This window comes from Equus przewalskii, chromosome 19, assembly GCF_037783145.1.
Source record: "Equus przewalskii isolate Varuska chromosome 19, EquPr2, whole genome shotgun sequence".
Taxonomy (NCBI): Eukaryota; Metazoa; Chordata; class Mammalia; order Perissodactyla; family Equidae; genus Equus; species Equus przewalskii.
In genome coordinates, this window is record NC_091849.1 from 23,403,810 (window position 1) to 23,423,411 (window position 19,602).

The window sequence follows — 19,602 nt, forward strand, 5'->3', positions numbered from 1 at the left end:
GGCCACCGAAGCAGAGTGCGCGAACTTAACCACTCGGCCATGGGGCCAGCCTGGCATGTTTATTTTTCACTCATTGTTATCATCACAATTACTTAGTGGTTCGAATTTTGTAATTTCTTTCCTGAATTTTTAAAGTTAATGCTTTCTGTTTATTAAAACAATATATTTTTAATTAAAAGCTTATATCCTGGTTTGGTTTCTCTTCCTCCCATGAGTCAGTGACCTTAACAAAAAAAGCTCCTCGCTCCTGGACTAAGGCCAAGAGTAAAAAATTCCCTTATTAAAATAAGCCAGCCCTGACAAAGTGCTCTCTTCACAGCCCCAAGTTCTTTCACAGCTTCTCTCTACCCCAGTGGAGATCATCAGTCATCAAAGCCTCATCATTTTTTCAACTTTTTATGGAAAATTGACAATATGCAAAAGTAGCAAGAAGTATCAAATCAACTCCCTTGACCCAACTTTAACAATTTGTCTCTACCCACCCACCCTCACACATACACTCACAAGCAGTTCTGTCCTCCCCAGCCCGAAGATTCTAAAGCCCACCCCAGCCATCATGATTTCACCTTCCAATATTTTAGTATATATCTCTAAAAGATAAGGATTCTAATAAACATAACTACAACATCGTTACCAAATCTAACACTTCTGTTCAAAATTCCTTAATATTATCGAATCTCCACTCAGGAGGCAAATTCCCGCAGTTGTCTCACATATATTCTGCACCAAATCAGGATCCAAACCTGGTCCATACCTTACAGCCAAATATTTAGAGACACTTAGAACTGCCCAACCATTTACAATCTCAGTATGGTTTGAACACAGCTTTTTCATTTCAGTTTTCTTCTAGAAATTCGAGTCTCACTGGCCAGTAGTCTAAGCTCGTCTGGGCCCTGAAGCCGCCCTTGGGGCAAGAGTGAAGGGACTCAGGGTCCCTCAGCCCTCAGCTCCAGGTTAAATAGGCCTATCTTGCCATTTAGTTAAGAGAAACTAGCCAGACTTTTTTTTTTTTTTTTTTTAATGCTTTTTTGTTCTAAAGGAGGGGAGTTCTCTAGAATGTAGAGTTTGTTTACGGTAGTCTGGTTTATTTTTACTTCAGCTTAGAAATAACCCAAATCGCCGTTGGAAGGGAATTGGGTAAACAGACTATGGTATTTCCGAACAACAGGAAACCAAGCCACATTTTAAAATAATGAGGTTGCTCTATATGTAATGACACAGAAATGCCAAGTCCCAGATATATTGGTGAATGAACATGAAACAATATGGGTAATGTGATCCGCTTCTGCCTAAAATTACGTTTCTATATATATATATATATAACCTGAAGGCATAGGCACCAAATCTTGGAGGGAAGATATAAAATTATGGAGAAGTTTCACTTTCCACTTTTGACATTTTTGTGTCATTTAAATGCTTTTACAGCAAGTATATATTAGCTTTAAATGTGAAAACATAGATACTTTCATGTTGAAATATCATGTCTCTGGTGTAGTATATATTATAAATATTTTATATTCATAATGTGTAAAATATTATGAATATTATGAAATGTAATGTATATATTGTATATAAGATAATACTAAATAACCTTCCTTCTTCTTGTAATCTTTCACCAATGTCAGAAATAATTGGGAGTTGACTCTCCCACAGATACACTGTTTTCTTCAACTGGAACAATATTTGAAGACACCACTCAGTAATCTTTCTTCAAGCACAACAACAATATTGGACTATGTGCACCAGACACAGGCCTCCACTTGAGACGCATTACGTCATTTAATCCGCCGGATAATTCTTTGGTGGAAATATCGTTGTCTACATTTTTTTTTTTTTAAGATTTTATTTTTTCCTTTTTCTCCCCAAAGCCCCCCGGTACATAGTTGTATATTCTTCGTTGTGGGTCCTTCTAGTTGTGGCATGTGGGATGCTGCCTAAGCGTGGTTTGATGAGCAGTGCCATGTCTGCGTCCAGGATTCAAACCAACGAAACACTGGGCCGCCTGCAGCGGAGCGCGTGAACTTAACCACTTGGCCATGGGGCCAGCCCCTCGTTGTCTACATTTTACGTGTCAGGAAACTGAAGCTTAGTCACAAGTCACTTGCTGAAGTCATAGCTGGATCCAAATCTCAGTGTCTTTCATGCCAAGGCCCAGGACCTCACGCTGTAGAGCACACCGACCCCACGCTAGTAAACATAATAAATATAAAAGCAAGGGCAATTTTCCAAAATGCGAAGCCATAATCTTCTCATGCTTCTTGTAAAGTAGCTTTATGGAGCCATCGTGTTAGAAGGCCCCAAGACTGCACCCAGGTTGGATGATTTGTTAGGACTCACAGGCCTCAGTGTATGTTTGGATTTGTGGCCATGATGGCTTACAGTGAAAGCAGACAAAGCAAAATCAGCCAAGGAAAAAGGCACATGGGGCAAAGTCCAGAGGAAACGAGGCATGAGCTTCCAGAGCCTTCTCTCAATAGAGTCCCATGGGATGCACTTAATCTCCCAGCAACAAGTTGTGACAACACCTGTGAAATGCTCCCAACCAGGAAAGCTTATTAGAGACTCAGCACCCAGGGTTTTTATTGGGGGCTAGACACATAGGCACCCTCTATTTGGTACTTACCCAAATTCTAGACTCTCAGAAGAAAATCAGGGGTTCAGCATAAACCATACTGTTTGTACAAAAACTTTAGGCGCTGTGATAAAAGCATCTTTTCAAATACCATATCTTCTCAGACAAGGGAAACAAAAGAAAAAATAAACAAGTGGGACTTCATCAGACTAAAGAGCTTCTACAAGGCAAAGGAAACCAGGATAAAAACAAAGACAACCCACCAAATGGGAGAAAATATTTGCAAATCATGTATCTGACCAGGGGTTAATCTCCATAACATATAAAGAACTCACACAATTGAACAACAGAAAAACAAACAGCCTGATCAAGAAGTGGGCAGAGGATATGAATGTACATTTTTCCAAACAAGATATACAGATAGCCGAAAAGCACATGAAAAGATGTTCAACATCAGTAGTTATCAGGGAAATGCAAATCAAAACTACTCTAAGGTACCACGTTATACCTGTTAAAATGGCTATAATCACTAAGACTAAAAATAACAAATGTAAGAGAGGTTGTGGAGAAAAGGAAATCCTCATACACTGTTGGTGGGAATGCCAACTGGTGCAGCCACTATGGAAAACAGTATGCAGATTCCTCAAAAAACTGAAAATAGAAATACCACATGACCCAGCTATCCCACTACTGGGTATCTACCCAAAGAAGTTGAAATCAACAATCCAAAGTGTCTTATGCACCCCTATGTTCATTGCAGCACTATTCACAATAGCCAAGACGTGGAAGCAATCCAAGTGCCCATCAACCAATGATTGGATAAAAAAGATGTGGTATATATTCACAATGGAATACTACTCAGCCATAAAAAAGACAATATTGTGCCATTTGCAACAACATGGATGGACCTGGAGGGTATTATGTTAGGCAAAATAAGCCAGACAGAGAAAGACAAACACCATATGATGTCATTCATATGTGGAAGATAAACACACGAACAAAGAGAATGGTTCAGTGGTTACCCAGGGGAAAGGGTCAGGGGGTGAGCACAGGGAGTGAAGAGGAGCGGACATGGTGATGGATAGGTAATAATGAATAACTGAAATTTCACAATGATGTAAACTATTATGAACTCAATAAAAAAAAGGTTTAGGCACTATGAGCCCCTCTTATCAGTTAATCATGGAGACTTCCCAAATCTAAATTCCCAGTTACTAGCCAAGGGCCAACCTTGTAAGCAGATCTGTCAAAGGATACCATTTAGGCCTGCTGTGTTAACTCTTTTCTACACAGTCGCCAATTAGAAGGAGTCAAGTGCACAATGAAAATAAAATTATGTCATCAGCCTCCAGTCTGCTTCCATGGTGAAAATGGGGAAGCCAATCAATAATGTCTCTTCTCAGGAAACCACATTGTCCCTCCAGAGACTTGGGGATACAGTACAGAACCCTAGGTTACACTTAGAGGCCAGACAGCTCTTTGACATCCACATTCTGTGGACAAAGGCACTGCAGTTCTTGTCCAGTTCTTCATTTTTCACAGCATCTTCCAAGAAAGTTTAGGGCTGATACAAAACAATCCACAGAAACAGTTTTCCCTATGACTCTAGCAGTTCACATTGAATTGCCCTATGTAAGGAAGGTCTTTTTTTTTCTTTTTTTGAGGAAGATTAGCCCTGAGCCAACATCTGCCGCCAATTCTCTTCTTTTTGCTGAGGAACATTGGCCTTGAGTTAACATTCGTGCACATCTTCCTCTACTTTATATGTGGGACGCCTACCACAGCATGGCTTGCCAAGCGGTGCCATGTCCACACCCAGGATTCAAAGCAGTGAACCCCGGGCCACCGAAGCAGAACGTGCGAACTTAACCGCTGTGCCACCAGACCAGCCCCAGGAAGGTGTTTGATGTACTGGTCGAAGATCTTTGAAAAAGAGATTTGATTTTGAGGGTCTTGATCACTATTACAGCCTTCTCTTTGATAGTCATTTCCGAATTAGATGACTTGTACAAAGAAGGCCAGGTTGGAATAGAACCTAGCCAAGTACCCAATCTCTCAAAAGGTACTGTCCATCCCAGGTTGGTTTGCCATACTTGGGAAATTTTAGCCTTACTGTTGGGGTGATAACTTTTGCCCTATGCTTTCTTTTTTCTTTTGAGGAAGATTAGCCTTGAGCTAAAATCTGCCGCCAATCCTCCTCTTTTTTGCTGAGGAAGACTGGTCCTGACCTACCATCCGTGCCCATCTTCCTCTGCTTTATATGTGGGACACCTGCCACAGCATGGCTTTACAAGCGATGCCATGTCTGCACCCGGGATCTGAACCGGCGAACCCCAGCCACCAAAGCAGAAGGTGTGAACTTAACCACTGTACCACCAGGCTGGCCCCTGTCCTATGCTTTTTATGTGAAATACAGCTCTTTATACATCCAGGCATCTACAGCCAGGATATCCTGGATGGTGTCGATTTAGGATATGCTCTCGGACATATGTTCTAATATGATCAGATTGAGAGTTCAGCAATTTGAGACTTGTCCAAAGCACTGGACCAGCTTGTGTGGTCCACATGGAGTTCTTTCCTTGTTTGCAATTCAATCGCTACTGAAAATTACGGAAATGGAGGGTTTGAAGACTGCTGCACAGATAAAGTCTGAATAAAAATTTTAAAACTCAGCTCAGTTCTGGTACTATTTATCTGTTTTACTTATAAACACGAAGGGTTGTAGTTCCTTCCCCAAGCCCACAGCAACTTGTCACAACCATAAGGAGTCAGAGAGTGTTTCTGAAGTGTAGCGTTTGTCACGTTCGCCGCAGGTAATGAGTCAGATGTTTGCCTCTTTGGGTTGGAAATCATTGACGTTTTATTTCTGCAAGTATATCTCCACAGAGTGATGTAATTCTGGGTAACACATACTGTCTACATAAAAATAAATGATACATTTGCAGGTTTGACGTGCTTTTATAGATTTCCCTCAGAGGAAATTTTTCCAAATATGTTGGGTCATGTTCTTTTTCTCTGTTTTAAAACTTCTTTCTAATTTCTGCACTTGGATTGAATAATCCACAGTCTAAGATAGTCAATGACCTTAAATAGGTATGTAATTTCTGCCTACGAGTAACTGAGTTGACATATCAAAAATCTTCCATGAAAACTTAGAGTATTTTGTCTACTGTTTGCTGGATTCACTTTGTGATCCTTTGCCTACTGCCTTATGATAGCTCTTTATTGATGAATAGTTTATCTCCTGCTTTGTTATTCGACACCAGGACTTTATCTGCTCTCCACCAAAGCTCGCTAAAAGCAATGACTATATTTTTATTCATCCCTGTGTCAAGTCAAGTGTGGAAAAAGTAGCTAGTACTCACTCACCTTTTGCTGAATGGACGAGCAGACGAATGACTGAAAAGGTTGTAAGCTCTTGAAGAATGTGAGCTGTCTATTCCAGTATCTTCTGCGTAATGTTTCCTAGATAAATACCTGTTCTCTTGAAGGAGAATCTGAATATTCATGCAAACAGGAAAGGTGGTTGTGCCACATGGCTTCTCCACAATCAAAAATCCACAAGCAATTGTTTTTTTTTTTTCCTTTTTCTCCCCAAAGCCCCCCAGTACATAATTGTATATTCTTAGTTGTGGGTCCTTCTAGTTGTGGCATGTGGGATGCTGCCTCAGCGTGGTTTGATGAGCAGTGCCATGTCCGTGCCCAGGATTCGAACTGAGGAAACACTGGGCCGCCTGCAGTGGAGTGCGCAAACTTAACCACTCAGCCATGGGGCCAGCCCCACATAAGTAATTCTTATCTCTTAGAGATACACGCCAAAATATTTAGGAATGAAAAGACTTAATGTTTGGGATTTGCTCCAAAATAATCAGGGGGAAATGAGGGAATAAGTACAAACATAATTAAAACAGGATTAACTATGAGTTGATAAAGTTGAAGTTTAGTCCAGGTTTGAGAGTTTTCATTATAAAGTTTCATAGTGAACTTCACAGAGGATATAGTCATCTTATCTGTTTATGCATCCATTCTAGTATATTAATTTCCCTGGGGAAAGACGTACTATGTATTGATTATCTATTATATCGAACATTTATCAATCTTTCTGGCAACTTTTTAACACCCTTCATATACTTGGGAAGTTCTGTGCCATTTGAGTCTCTGCTTTCCCAGTACAGAAGCGAGAAATCCACTTTTTCCAACCTCCTTTGTGGCTGGAGTATAGGCATGAGACCTGGACTCCGTCGGTCAGAAGTACCCAGGTAAATCATCAATTCAGAAGAGTGATATGAACGAAGGCTTGCCAGGATAAATTGTTTCTGGCAAGAGTAATGGGGAGGCATTCAGCCTGCAGAGGCAGCACTGGCTGGGAGCCTGGCAGTTGCGTCCCTTGTCCAGGCCTATGTCCAAGTGCTGAAGCAGTCAGTATTGTAATTTGGGCATTGTTCCTGGCTCCTTGACCTCCAAGCTTCATTCTCTGGGCCTCCTAGACACTCTAATATTCTTCAACAAATTTCTTTACTGTTTACACTAACTAAAGTAGGTTTGCTTTTTAGTTTTTGCAACGAAATTCTTTGGCTGGTATATCTACCTCATACCAGATATTTGATATTTAGTATCTCATTTAAGCTGGACACAAACCCACTGAGGTTTGTAAAGAGGGCAGGGGCAATGTTATGAAAAACCTTGTTGGCCACGCTCAGAAGTTTGAAATTTATTTTGTATACAAAGAGGAATCACAATATATCACTTTGAAAAGGAAGCGATGGGGCTACAGAGACAGTGGAGGAAAGCCTGAATTATCTCAGGACATTCTCAACCAACGTGAAGAAAACAAAAAGGAACAGGAGCTATGCCCAAGCACAATTACTCCAGAAGGCCGCCACAAAGTAAAAAGCATCCTTACTTTGACCACCAGGGGGCAGAGCTAGCTTAAGCGCCTCCTCCTCTCCCTAATGAGCAGTTTGTGTGTGTGAGCATGCCCAACCTACTTACCTAAAAGTCAACAGTCAACTCTGCTCTTTTCCATTATGGAAATACATCTATAGGCCACTGAGATAAGTCATTCCAACTACCTATGCTGATCGATGTTATCCTTTGTTTTAAACATAAATGAGCCCTTATGGTAGGTAGAATCATGGCCCCAAAGATATCTACTTTCTAATCCCTTGGAACTATGAATAAATTAGGTTATATGGCAAAGAAGAATTAAAGCTGTAGATGAAATTAAGGCTGCTAATCAGCTGACCTTAAGATAGGGAGATTATCCTAGATTGCCCAGGTGAGCCCAGTGGAATCATCAGGGTCCATAAAAGTGGAAGAGGGAGCCAGCCCTGATGGCCTAGTGGTTAAAGCTCGGCGCTCTCACTGTTTTGGCAGCCTGGGGTCGTTTTCTGGTCATAGAACCACACCACCCATCTATCAGTTGCCATGCTGTGGTGGTGGCTCACAAAGAAGAACTAGAAGGATTTACAACTGGGGTATACAACCAGGTACTGGGGCTTTGGGGAGGGGTAAAAAAAAAAGAGGAAGGTTGGCAACAGATGTTAGCTCAGGGCAAATCTTTCCTTGCAAAACAAAATGGGAAGAGGGAGGCAGAAGCAGAGGCCAGAGTGATGTGATGTGAGATGAACTCCACCTGCTGTTGCTGGCTTTGATGACAGAGGAAGGGGCCATGAGCCAATGAATGTGGGCAGTGTCTAGAAGATAGAAAAAGCAGGGAACAGATTCTCCCCTAGAGCCTCTAGATAGGAAAACGGTCCTGCTGTAAGTGAGCATAAGTGAGGCCATCTTGTTATGCTATATGGCCCCAGTCCCTCCTCTATGTAACTACTCACTGCTCTGTACAGACTCTAAAAGAATTCACACGCTCTCCTGATTTATGGGCTCTGCTTCTGTGTGTACTCCCTGATAGCTTGATAAATTAAAACTTTGTTCTATGAGTTTCTCTCCGGGAACAGGCTGACCACAGGCAGGAAACACACCCACAAGGTATCCATCACAGCTGACAGAAGAATGGAAAAATGTGATGCCTGGAGCCCGTCATGCCTGGAGATCAACATCCCTGGACCTCTTCCTTACTGCCCGTTTTCCCTATATAACTGCCCCAGGATTCTGTAATCCTTGAAGGTGGGGTTTTTTTATTTTTATTTTTTATTTTTCCTTCTGCTCTGCAAAGCCCCCCCGTACATAGTTGTGTATTTTAGTTGTGGGTCCTTCTAGCTGTGGCATGTGGGATGCCGCCTCAGCATGGCCTAATGAGTGGTGCCATGCCCACACCCAGGATCCAAACCCGCGAAACCCTGGGCTGCCAAAGCAGAGCGCCCGAACCCAAGCACTAGGCCATGGGGCCAGCCCCAAAGATGGGTTTTTGAGACATTAGTCACCTGTCTTCCAATTTGCTGGCTAATCTAATTAAACTTCCTTTCTCAATCTCTGACTCGTGATTAATTGGCTCAGATCACGGCCAGCAGAGAGAGCCCATTGTTCAGTATCACTGCCAACACCTTGATTTTATTCCAGTGGGACCCACTTTGGACTTCTAACCTACAAAACTGTGAGATAGTAAATTTGTGTTGTTTTAAGCCGCTAAGTTTGTGGTAATTTGTTACAGCAACCACAGAAAGTTAATACTGCCCCCAAGGATGAAAACCATTAGCGTGGGAGAATTACCATGATAAATAAACAACTGACTGCTTGAAGAATGACTGAGAGCAGAGTTCTAATCTGTGAGATAGTTCAATATATAAAAAGTGCGATTGACTGCTGATCTCCATGTCCTAAAAAATAAAGATAAAGCTACTATGGGTCAACAAGTGTAGAGTAACAAACACAAAACCCAGTGAGGAAAAGATCTGGCATTGGCACTCAGCAAGTTGTGGGACATCGGACCTTCAGCATCTCTGAAGCAATCTCCATGAAGAAAGTGAGGTTAATATCTGCTCTGGTTAATGCAGTGTTGATGGGATTAAATAAGGTGATACAAACATCTGTAGAGTAAGTGCTACACAAACAAGTTATTTTTTAATTATTATTGCCAGCTTGTGGCTAAACCAACAGTGGGAGGACCACCTAAGCAATCATAGACATTCTGTTATGTGGAGACCATCTAAGCGACATCATCATCACATTTGATGCTGCACACTCAATAAATATTATTGAGAGGTATATAGTGTGACAGTTAAGAGCACAGGCTATAATAGATCATAATCTATAGATGATGCAGATCAAGACACACCTGAATTCTGTCTCTGTGTGCCATCAGGTGGGTTATTTAACCTCCTCATCTGCAAAATGTGAATAATGGAGTTGTTGTGAGAATTAAAATGAGATATTGTCAATAAAGCACTTGGCGTGAGGCCTAGCACACATCAGGGACTCAATTTAATGGCAGCTATCATTATTAATAACGAGCGTTTATTCATACAGGACATCTGCCACTTTTGAACACTGAAAGAATTTTTACATGTTATTTTAATTGATCAGCAAAGCCTCCCTCGGGAAGAAGCATGGCAAGTTTATGTCCATTTTTCAAATATGAAAAATAATGCACAAAAAAGGCACATGCCTTGCTATAGTAAACCAACACAAGGATTGGTTCCACCTGAAAAGATTTAGGGGGAACCATAATAGCTGGAATAGTCCAGGAATAAATTTCCTTTTGCTCACACTAATAATACTGGGAGACTAACAGGAAATGAGTAATGAACATCTTCAAAATCTTTTATTCTTAAATACCACTCAGTAGGAAGACAGTGGCATACTAGACAAGAAAAATTTGGGTAGATTTCAAAAAGCCAAACTTAGGAAGCGGAAATATTCTATTGCAGGCCATTCAAAGGAGAAAGGTCAAATGAGACAAAATCCCCTGCCAAGTGCGTTGGGTCAGAGTTTAGAGGATAAACCATAATAGGATCTACAAGAGGAGCTGGAGCCAATACAAGACAAACATGCACAAATAGTCCTCATTAGCCAAAGGAAAAGCAGAGGAGGAAAATGAATTTTAGATGTAATCAACTTGGAATAAGACACGTGGTTCCTCCCATTACCTCATGGGAAAGTTTGCAGTGAGTTATTTGGCTTTTCATCTGCTAAAAATAATAGAAGTCAAATAATGAGAAAAGGTTCACAAGAAAAGAATGAACTACATTGGAAGAGATCTGTTTTTATTTTTCAGGGTTTTACCTCTGGAATGGAAAAAGGGACCAGAACGTGATGTATGTCAGCATACTGACATGACACTGAGCATGTCATGATACCGAGCATGACCTTGATGATGCTTTCCTTCTTTTTTTTCTTCCTTGATTCCTTCCTCCTTCCTTTCTTCCCTTCCTTCCTTGTGTTCCTGTCTTTCTTTCTTCTTTCTTTCCTTGTCATCTTTCCTCCCTCCCTCTATTCTCCCTTCCTTACTTAATGAAGCAACTCAGCACTCTCATCCATTAGAACTCAGCTCAAGCCCAACCATCTTGTCTGGGAAATCTTCTCAGCACCTGGTATATATTTCTATTATAGTCCTATCATACATCATTATTACCATTTTGTTTCATTCTGTTATAAAGTAATATATGCAAACTATATGTCCAAAAATGCTATGTCCAATGCTATGTAATAATACCCCACAATTTAAATTTTAAAAATGACCATGTTTTTAGAGAATATTTAATGTCATGAGGAAGTGTTAAGTGAAAAAGCAGAATTTAAACTAGATGCAATATATTTGTACATACATAGAAAAAAGTGAGGAAGGATACACACCAAATTGTTAATTATGAATACCTCTTCAAGAACATTTGTGGGATGGGAAGAAGCAACTTTCCTTTTTACTTCACACACTTTTATACTGGTTGAGGGTCTTTTTTTCCAACAAACATATATTGCTTTTGGACTTTAAAATCAAACTTAGAAAATAGATGAAAAAAGGTCTCAGCAAGTCAAATCTAGCAATATGTAAAAAAAGATAATACATCATGACCAATTGGAGTTTATTCTAGGAATACAAGGTTAGTTTAATATTTGAAAATCAAACAGCATAGTTCGTATTAACAGAATAAAAGAGAAAAACTATGGATTCATTTTAGCAGATGCAGAAAAAGGCATTTGACAAAATTCAACATTATTCATGATAAAATCTCAGCAAGTCAGAATTAGAAAGGACCTTCCTCAATCTGATAAAGGGCATCTGAAAAATACCAACAGTTAACATCATACTTAATGGTGAAATATTAAATGTTTTCCCCCTAAGGTAAAAAACAAGGCAAGGTTGTCTACTCTCAACACTTCTATTCAACATTATATTGGAGGCCTTAGTGCAATAAAGTAAGAAAAAGAAATAAAAAACATAAATATTGGGAAAGAACAAACAAAACTGTTTCCATTTGCAGATGATATGATCGTCAATGTAGAAAATCCTACATAATCTTTAAAACAACTACTAGAATAAGTGCATTTAGCAAAGTTGTAAGATACAAGGTCAATATATTAAAAATAATTTTTTTTCATATACTAGTAACAAACAATTTGAAATAAAAATTTTAAATTCCATTTTCAATTGCATCAAAAAATGAAATGCTCAGGAATAAACTTGAGAAAAGATATGCAAGGCCTCTAAACAGAAAAACTCCAAAACATTGCTGAGAGAAATTAAAGAAGACCTAAATAAATTGAGAAATACACCTGTTCGTCATTAGGAAGACTCAATACAGTTAAGATGTCAATTCTCCCCAAATTTGGATTCAATGCAATCCCAATCATAATCCTGGCAGGGTCTTTAATAGAAATTGACAAGCTGTTTCTAAAATGTACATGTAAATAAGAAGAACCTAAATAATTTTTGAAAAAGAAGAACAAAGAGGGCTGATCCTACTTGTCGTCATGATTCACCATAAAGTACAGTAATCAAAACAATGTGGTGCCAGCATAAAAATATATAAGTAGATAAATAGAACAGAGCTTAGAAGTAGATCCATACTTCTATGGTAAACTGATTTGCAACAACAGAAGTTCCCAAGAAGTTCAAGGGGAAAAGACAAGTCTTTCCAATAAATTGTGCTGGAACAACTGAATATCTGTGTGGAAAAAAATATAAACCTTGATCTCTACAAACACCTGCACAAAAGTTAACGTGAATAGGTCATAGGTCCGAACATAAAGGATAAAACTTTAAGGCTTCTGAAATAAAACGGAAGAATATAATTGTGGCTTGGGAGCAGGTTATGCTTTCCTGGAATGACAAAGAAAGCCATAATTATAAAAGAAAAGAAACTGATAAATTAGACTTCATCAAAACTAAAAACTCTGTTCATCAAAAGAAACTATTAAAAAATTCATATACAAACCACAAACCAGGAGAAGATATTCTCAAAACTAATGTCTGACATAGGACTGATAATTAGAACAGATAAGGAAACCCTATAACTCAATTAAAAAAGATCAAACAATCCAATTAAATAATGGGAAAAATATTTGAGCACATATTTTACAAAGGAAGATTTATGAGCGGCAAATAAACACATGAGAACATATTTAACATCATTAATCATCAGGGATCAGAGATCCGAGTCTCAGAGAAACTCTGATTTAACAAATTAAGTTCACAGTGATATACCACTACACACCCATCAGAATGGTTAAAATTAAAGACTATAACAAAAAATGGGTAAAGATACAGATCAACCACAATTCTCATACATTGCTGGTGGGCATACATTACTGGTGTGAGTGTAAAATGTATTGCCACTTTCTAAAATGCCTGACAGTTTCTTATAAAACTAAACATACGCTGACACTATAACCTAGCAATTCTACTCTTAGGTATTTATCCAAGAGAAATGAAAGCACATGTTCACAAAAAGAGAGCATACAAAAATGTTCACAGCAGCTTTATTCGTAATAGCCCTAAACAGGAAATAGCTCAGTTACCCTCAATAAGAGAATGGATAAATAGTCTACATTCATACAATAGAACTCTACTCAGCAATAAAAAGGAATGAACTGCCAATGCATGCAACAACATGGTAGGATCCAAAGATTTCACTTGTTGAGTGAAAGAAACCTTCCACAGAAGAGTACACAGTATGTGATTCCATTTACATAAAAGTTCTAGAGCAGGCTTAACTCATCTATGGGGAAAAAAGTCAGAACAAGGTTGACACTAGGAAGTGTAAGTGGGGATTAACCAAGAAGGAGCACACGAGAAATATCTGGGATGATATTAATGTTCTCTATATTCAAAGGTGTTTGTATTACACAAGTATATGTATTTATCTAAACTCACCAAATGGTGAATCTTTATTTTACCGAATGTCAATTTTGTCTTTAAAAAAAAAATCAATCTGTATCCTAGTTAATGATGCTCATGCTTAAATGCTCAGGGATGAAGCATACCATCCTCTGTAACTTACTTCAAAATGCATTTAAAGATAAGATAGATTGAGAGATGGATAAATAGATGTGTTAAGGTAAACATAATGAAACATCTATTGCAGAATCTAGATGATGAGTAAATGGGTGTTCAGTGTACAATTTTTCAACTTATCTTGATGTTTGAAATTTTTCGTAATAAAATGATGGGTAAAAAACCATTGTGCAGATTAGGAATATGGTGGAGTAAGAAGCTCCAGGCTCTCATTCCCCCCACAGAAACATCAAAAGACAACTAGAGACTGGCTAAAACAACTGTATAGGAGTGCTGGAAAATAGTCAAAGTCTACAGAAACCAAATGAATGCACAATCAAAAACAAGTCACCCTCAAAACAGAAATTTTGTGGTGTTTTTTACCTACCTTTGCTTTGTCCCCTCATGAGCATGGTGAGATCTTGGTCTGGAGAAGGCAGCAGATCAGTTCCCAATTCACTTCCTCAAACCAGAGGGAACATAGGCCTTATTTACAACTTTCTAACCTGTCGGAGTGCTGCCTGAAAAGCTAGTCTCTACTTCACCTAACTTGGGTCTCAGGCTGGGAAAAGTGACAGGAAATAGTGAGCACTGCTCATAAAAGCTACAGGGAGACTACAGATTTATAGATACCTGGGGCAGGAGATTACAGGTGGAGACATACAATGGACCATCTAAGGCCCTTAGGAGAAGATGGAGTGAAACTCTTTGGGAAATGAAGGCATTCAAAAACAGCTGTGTATACAGGAGAATCCAAAAGGCCACAGTATAGGACAGGTAAGATACATGCTCAGAAAAGACCTGAGGATACGTACTCAGAAAAGATCTGAGAAGACCTTAAGCCTTCACCTTGGGCTGATGTAAATGCTCAAAGTATGCCCAGCCAATAAGTAGAGGACTGCCACAGCACAGAGCAAGTATGCAAAGACTGAGAGAGGGGGCTGGCTTTTTAAAGTGCCCAAATTTCAACAACAAAAATCACAAGGCATATAAAGAAACAGGAAAACACAGCCCATTCAACGGAACAAAATAAACTTCCAGAAATTGTCCCTGAGGAAGCACAGACATCATACTTACTCGACAAAGACTTTAAAACATCTATTTTAGAAAGTGATGTCAGCAACATGGTAGAGTGAGCAGTTCCCTTTGTCTCTCCCCCTTTTGAACTGCAACTAAACAGACATTCAATGACCAATGGAGGAAGTGCAACAGTGCAACAGGATGCCTGAGAGACACATGCAGCTATACACCTGAGGGTGAATGGACTGCTCCCCTGGGAAGTGGCAGAGATAGGTGAGCACACTCTGCTCTCCCCCAGTGGCCACTGGTGCACACACACAAATGCTTTCCAGCCTGAGGCAGGCACCCCAAAGGTGGGAACACACACCAGGGCAACCATAGGTGGAGGCAGTGGTAACCCTTAGCCTGCATTCATGATTGCTCTCCCAGTGAGTGGGGGAGCCCCTGTGCTGGCCAAGGAGTGGTCCTAATTCAGCCTAGTGAGGAAGCCTCACCCACCAAGCAGAGTGGCCCTTTGGACCTCAAGCAGAGACTGCAGCAGGTCTACATGCTGGGGTCAACACACCCCAGGCCCGTGCAAATACTCATAGTGCTGCTGAGCCCCTAAAGGGGGAACATGTCCCAGGTGGCTGTAGGAAGAGGCAGTGGAAGCTTTGAACCTACTGGTGATCACTTTCCTGGTGAGGAGGTGGACATGATAATGTCCCTGTGGCACCAAGTAGTGGCCCAAGCTCAGTCCAGCAAGGAAGCCCTGCCCACCAAGCACAGTCCAAACAAGCACCTGAACACACCCCAGGCTGGGGCAAGTACCCATAATAGCCCCACAGCTTCCAGCAGACAGAGTGGAGGCCAAAAACTCTGCTCCTACTTCTCCTGAGCAGTAACAGGTGGAATCTGTGACCTAAGAAAACCACAAATGCCCCAACAAAAGACTAGTTTGTCAAACACTATGAGAAACTGCTGCAACAATTCAGACGAGAGGGAAAATGACAATTCTCCAGAAACCAACCTTGAAGACACAAGAATTTACAACCTAAATTGGCAGAGAATTCAAAATAGCTGTCATAAGGAAACTCAACAACTTACAAGAAAACACAGAAAGACAATTCAAGGAGCTCAGCAATAAAATGAATCTCTTCACCAAAGACATTGAAAGTATAAAAAAATCAAGCAGAAACTCTGGATATGAAAGACACAATTAATGAAATAAAAAATAATCTAGAATCCTTAAGAAATGGAACTGATATTATGGAGGAAATAATTAGTGACCTAGAGGATAAAAATCTAGAACTTCTACAGGTGGAGGAGGAGACAGAACTAAGATTTTTTAAAAATTAAGGAGTTCTTCAAGAATTATCCAACTCGGGGCCGGCTCCGTGGCTGAGTGGTTAAGTTCGCGCGCTCTTCTGCAGCGGCCCAGGGTTCAGATCCTGGGTGCGGACATGGCACCGCTCGTCAGGCCACATTGAGGCAGCATCCCACATCCCACAACTAGAAGGACCTGCAACTAAGATATACAACTGTGTACGGGGGAGGGGGTGGGTTTGGGAAATAAAGCAGAAAAAAAAAAAAAGGTTGGCAAAAATTGTTAGCCCAGGTGCCAATCCTTTAAAAAAGAAAAAAAAAAGGAAGATTGGCAACAGTTGTTAGCCTAAGTGCCAATCTTTAAAAAAAAAAAAAAAAAAGAATTATCCAAATCAATTAGGAAAAGGAAAATAAGGATTATAGGTATTCCAGAGGGAGAAGTGAGGGAGAAAGGAGTAGAGAGCTTGTTCAAAGAAATAATTGCTGAGAAATTTCCAAACCTGGGGATGGTTCCAGATTTACAAATAAATGAAGCTAATAGAATTCCTAATTTCATCAATGCTAGAAGACCTTCCCCAAGGCATATAATAGTAAAAATAGCAGAAGTAAATGACAAAGAAAAAATATTAGGATCAGAAAGACAGAAGAAAATAACCTACAAAGGAAACCCTATCTGGCTTTCAGCAGATTTCTTGGCAGAAACCTTACAGGCTAGGAGAGAATGCAATGATATATTCAAAATACTGAAAGACAAAACCTTTCAGCCAAGAATACTCTATCCAGTTACATTTTACTTCAGATATGATGGAAGAAAAAAAAGCTTTCCCAGATGAACAAAAGCTGAGGGAGTTCATCAACACTAGACTTCCCCTACAAGAAATAATTAAAGATGCCCTCACACTGGCAACAAAAAGGCAAAGATCTACAAAGCTCTGAGTAAGGAGATAAAGACAGACATAATCAGAAACCTGCAGCTCTCTACCAGAATAGGGAGGCAAAGACTCAATTACAACTTAAAATAGAAAGGGAAAGAAAGCATTGAAAGTAGTCATAAACACTTCAACTTAGTCACAAACTCACAACTTTAAAAACAGAACAATTTGTAACAGTGAATACTCGGAGGGGAGAGGAAAAGGAAGGACTTTGCCTAGGTTAAGGTGATAAGAGGCTATGAGAAAATGGACTATCTCATCTCCAATATTTTTCATACAATCCTCATGGTAACCACTAAACAAAAAATCATAGTGGAGCCACAATTCACAATAAGAGAGAAAACTGAGAAAACCTCTTCAGAAAACCAACAAAATGAAATGGCAGTCAGAAATATAAAGGAAGAGAAACAATGGAGACGTAGGACAACCAGAAAACAAGAGATAAAATGGCAGTATTAAGCCCTCATATATCAATAATCACTCTAAATGTAAATGGACTGAATTCTCCAATCAAAAGACACAGTAGCTGGACAGATTAAAAAATAAGACCTAATAATATGCTGCCTCCAGGAAATACATCTCAGCTCTAAAGACAAACATAGGCTCGGAGCAAAGTGTTGGAAGACAATACTCCAAGCTAATGGCAAACTAAAGAAAGTAGCTGTTGCCATACTTCTATCAGGCAAAACAGACTTGAACTTAAAAAAGACAATGAGAGACAAAGAGGAACAGTGTCTAATGATAAAAGTGAAATTCCACCAAGAAGATATAAAACGTATTAATATATAAGCATCTAACACAGGAGCACCAAAGTACATAATGCAATTATTAACAGACCTAAAGGGAAAAATTCACAGCAACACAATAATAGTAGGGGATCTCAACACGCCCACTTACATCAATGGACAGATCTTCCAAACAAAAAGTAAACAAGGAAATAATAGATTTAAATGCAACACTTGATCCGATGGACTTAATAGATATATAGAGAGTATTGCATCCAAAAACAGCAGAATATGCATTATTCACAAGTGCACATGGATCATTCTCAAAGATAGACCATATGTTGGGAAACAAGGCAAACCTTAATAAATTTAAGAAGACTGAAATCATCCCAACCATCTTTTCCAACCACAATGCTATGAAGCTAGAAATCAACCACAAGAAAAAAACTGGGAAAGTAAAAAATATTTGGAGACTAAAAAACAGGCTCTTGAACAACCACTGGATCAATGAAGAAATCAAAGGGGAAATTAAAAAATACCTGGAAACAAATGAACATGAAAATACAACATAATAACTCTTATGGGATGCAGCAAAAGCAGTCATAAGAGGGAAATTCATAGCAATACAGGCCCAACTCAACAAGCAAGAAAAATCTCAAATAAGTAATCTTAAAATGCACCTAACAGAGCTCAGAAAAGAAGAACAAAAAAGCCCAAAGTCAGCAGAAGGATGGAAATAATAAAAATTAGAGCAGAAATAAATGAAATAGAGGCTAAAAAAAAAAAACAGTAAAAAGGATTAATGAAACTAAGAGCTGTTTAAAATTGACAAATCCTCAGACAGACTCACCCAGAAAAAAAGAGAGAAGGCTCAAATAAATAAAAGTAGAAATGAAAGAGGAGAAATTACAACAGATACTGCAGAAATACAAGGGATTATAAGAGAATACTATGAAAAACTATATGCCCACAAATTCAATAACCTAGAAGAAATGGATGAATTCCTAGACTCATACAACCTCCCAAAACTAAAGAAGAAATAGAGAATCTGAATAGACCAATCAGAAGTATGGAGATTGAAACAGTAATCAAAAACCTCCCAAAACACAAAAGCCAAGGACCAGATAGCTTCTCTGGAGAATTCTACCAAACATTCAAAGAAGATTTAATACCTATCCTTCTCTAACTATTCCAAAAAATTGAAGAAGACAGGATGCTTCCTGACACATTCTATGAGGCCAGCATTACCCTGATACCGAAACCAGACAAGGACAACACAAAGAAGGAAAACTACAGGCCAATATCACTGATGAACTTAGATGCAAAAATCCTCAACAAAATATTAGCAAACTGAATACAGCAATATTTTAAAAGGATCGTACACCGCAATCAAATGGGATTTATTCCAGGGACTCAGGAATGATTCAACATCTGCAAATGAATCAATGTGATACACCACATTAACAAAATGAAGAGAAAGAATCACATGATCATCTCAATAGATGCAGAGAAAACATATGATAAGATCCAACAGCAATTTATGATTAAAAAAACTCTCAATAAAATGGGTATAGAAGGAAAGTATCTCAACATAATAAAGGTCATACACAACAAACCCGCAGCCAACATCATCCTTAAAGGTGAAAAACTGAAAGCTAT

At 39.2% G+C, this 19,602-nt stretch overlaps 1 protein-coding gene across 5 annotated transcripts in view; it reads right to left on the reverse strand.

The window, feature by feature from the left end:
• Positions 1–19,602, reverse strand: part of LOC103541420 (cytidine monophosphate-N-acetylneuraminic acid hydroxylase) — a 348,688-nt gene that overhangs the window by 146,601 nt on the left and 182,485 nt on the right. Inside the window, exon 1 of one of the 5 annotated variants that reach the window (XM_070584230.1) lies at positions 14,350–16,140. The exons of 3 other annotated variants lie outside the window; for them this stretch is intronic. Coding sequence is in view for 1 of the 2 variants with exons in the window: in XM_070584215.1 (XP_070440316.1) it covers positions 14,350–14,374 (25 nt within the window). In the remaining variant the exon portion in view is untranslated. Of the gene's footprint in view, positions 1–14,349; positions 16,141–19,602 lie in introns of those variants that run through there. One more of the 5 variants, XM_070584215.1, reaches the window with a different exon arrangement.